At 63.9% G+C, this 584-nt stretch overlaps 1 protein-coding gene across 1 annotated transcript; it reads left to right on the plus strand.

Annotated features, from left to right (window-relative positions):
• Positions 1-244: 244 nt before the first annotated feature.
• Positions 245-565, plus strand: EMIHUDRAFT_125243 (hypothetical protein; the record flags this gene model as incomplete). The annotated part of the gene is made up of 1 exon (XM_005758376.1): positions 245-565. A coding segment is annotated over one exon (321 nt), but the record flags the coding sequence as incomplete, so codon positions are not given.
• Positions 566-584: the final 19 nt, after the last annotated feature.

Here is a 584-nt window from a genome sequence, read left to right on the forward strand (position 1 = left end):
GAAAGAAAGAAAGAAAACAGACAACTCAAGGGAGGGATGGGAGAACGGCACGCCGCCACCACACAGGGATTTTAAGTCCGTCAGAGTTCGCTCCCACTGAGCACTGCACTTGGAGTGCAGTCATTAGCCTCACATCCAGGGCCAGATTCCCGCTTTTTATTTCGCTGCCAGTTGGTCGCCACACGCGCTGGCGCGCACAGGCAACCGGGACTTACACGCGCGACACGAGGGACTGCGTAACGAGATGACATCCTTCACACCGCTCCTACTGGCCTTCACGCTCCCGCCGCTTCGGCTGCGCCCACACCTCGCATCGTCACGGCTAGCGCGCCTCACCATGGCGGACGAGCGCGGCGTCGCGACCGATTCGACAAAGCGCAGCGGCTTCCGCTTCTCCAGCGGCGGCGCCAGCAGCGACGGCCTCGGTGACAGCAAGCCCAGCAGCCCGTACCTGCCCATCTCGGAGGGCTACCTCGACGGCGACAAGCCCGACGCAGCCTGGGCCCTCGCCGCCACCAACTTCGTCAAGCAGGGTCGCACCATCCTCTCACAGATCGGAGAGACGGTCGGGCTGCTGCCGGGAG

Source organism: Emiliania huxleyi, assembly GCF_000372725.1.
Source record: "Emiliania huxleyi CCMP1516 unplaced genomic scaffold EMIHUscaffold_8696, whole genome shotgun sequence".
Taxonomy (NCBI): Eukaryota; Haptophyta; order Isochrysidales; family Noelaerhabdaceae; genus Emiliania; species Emiliania huxleyi.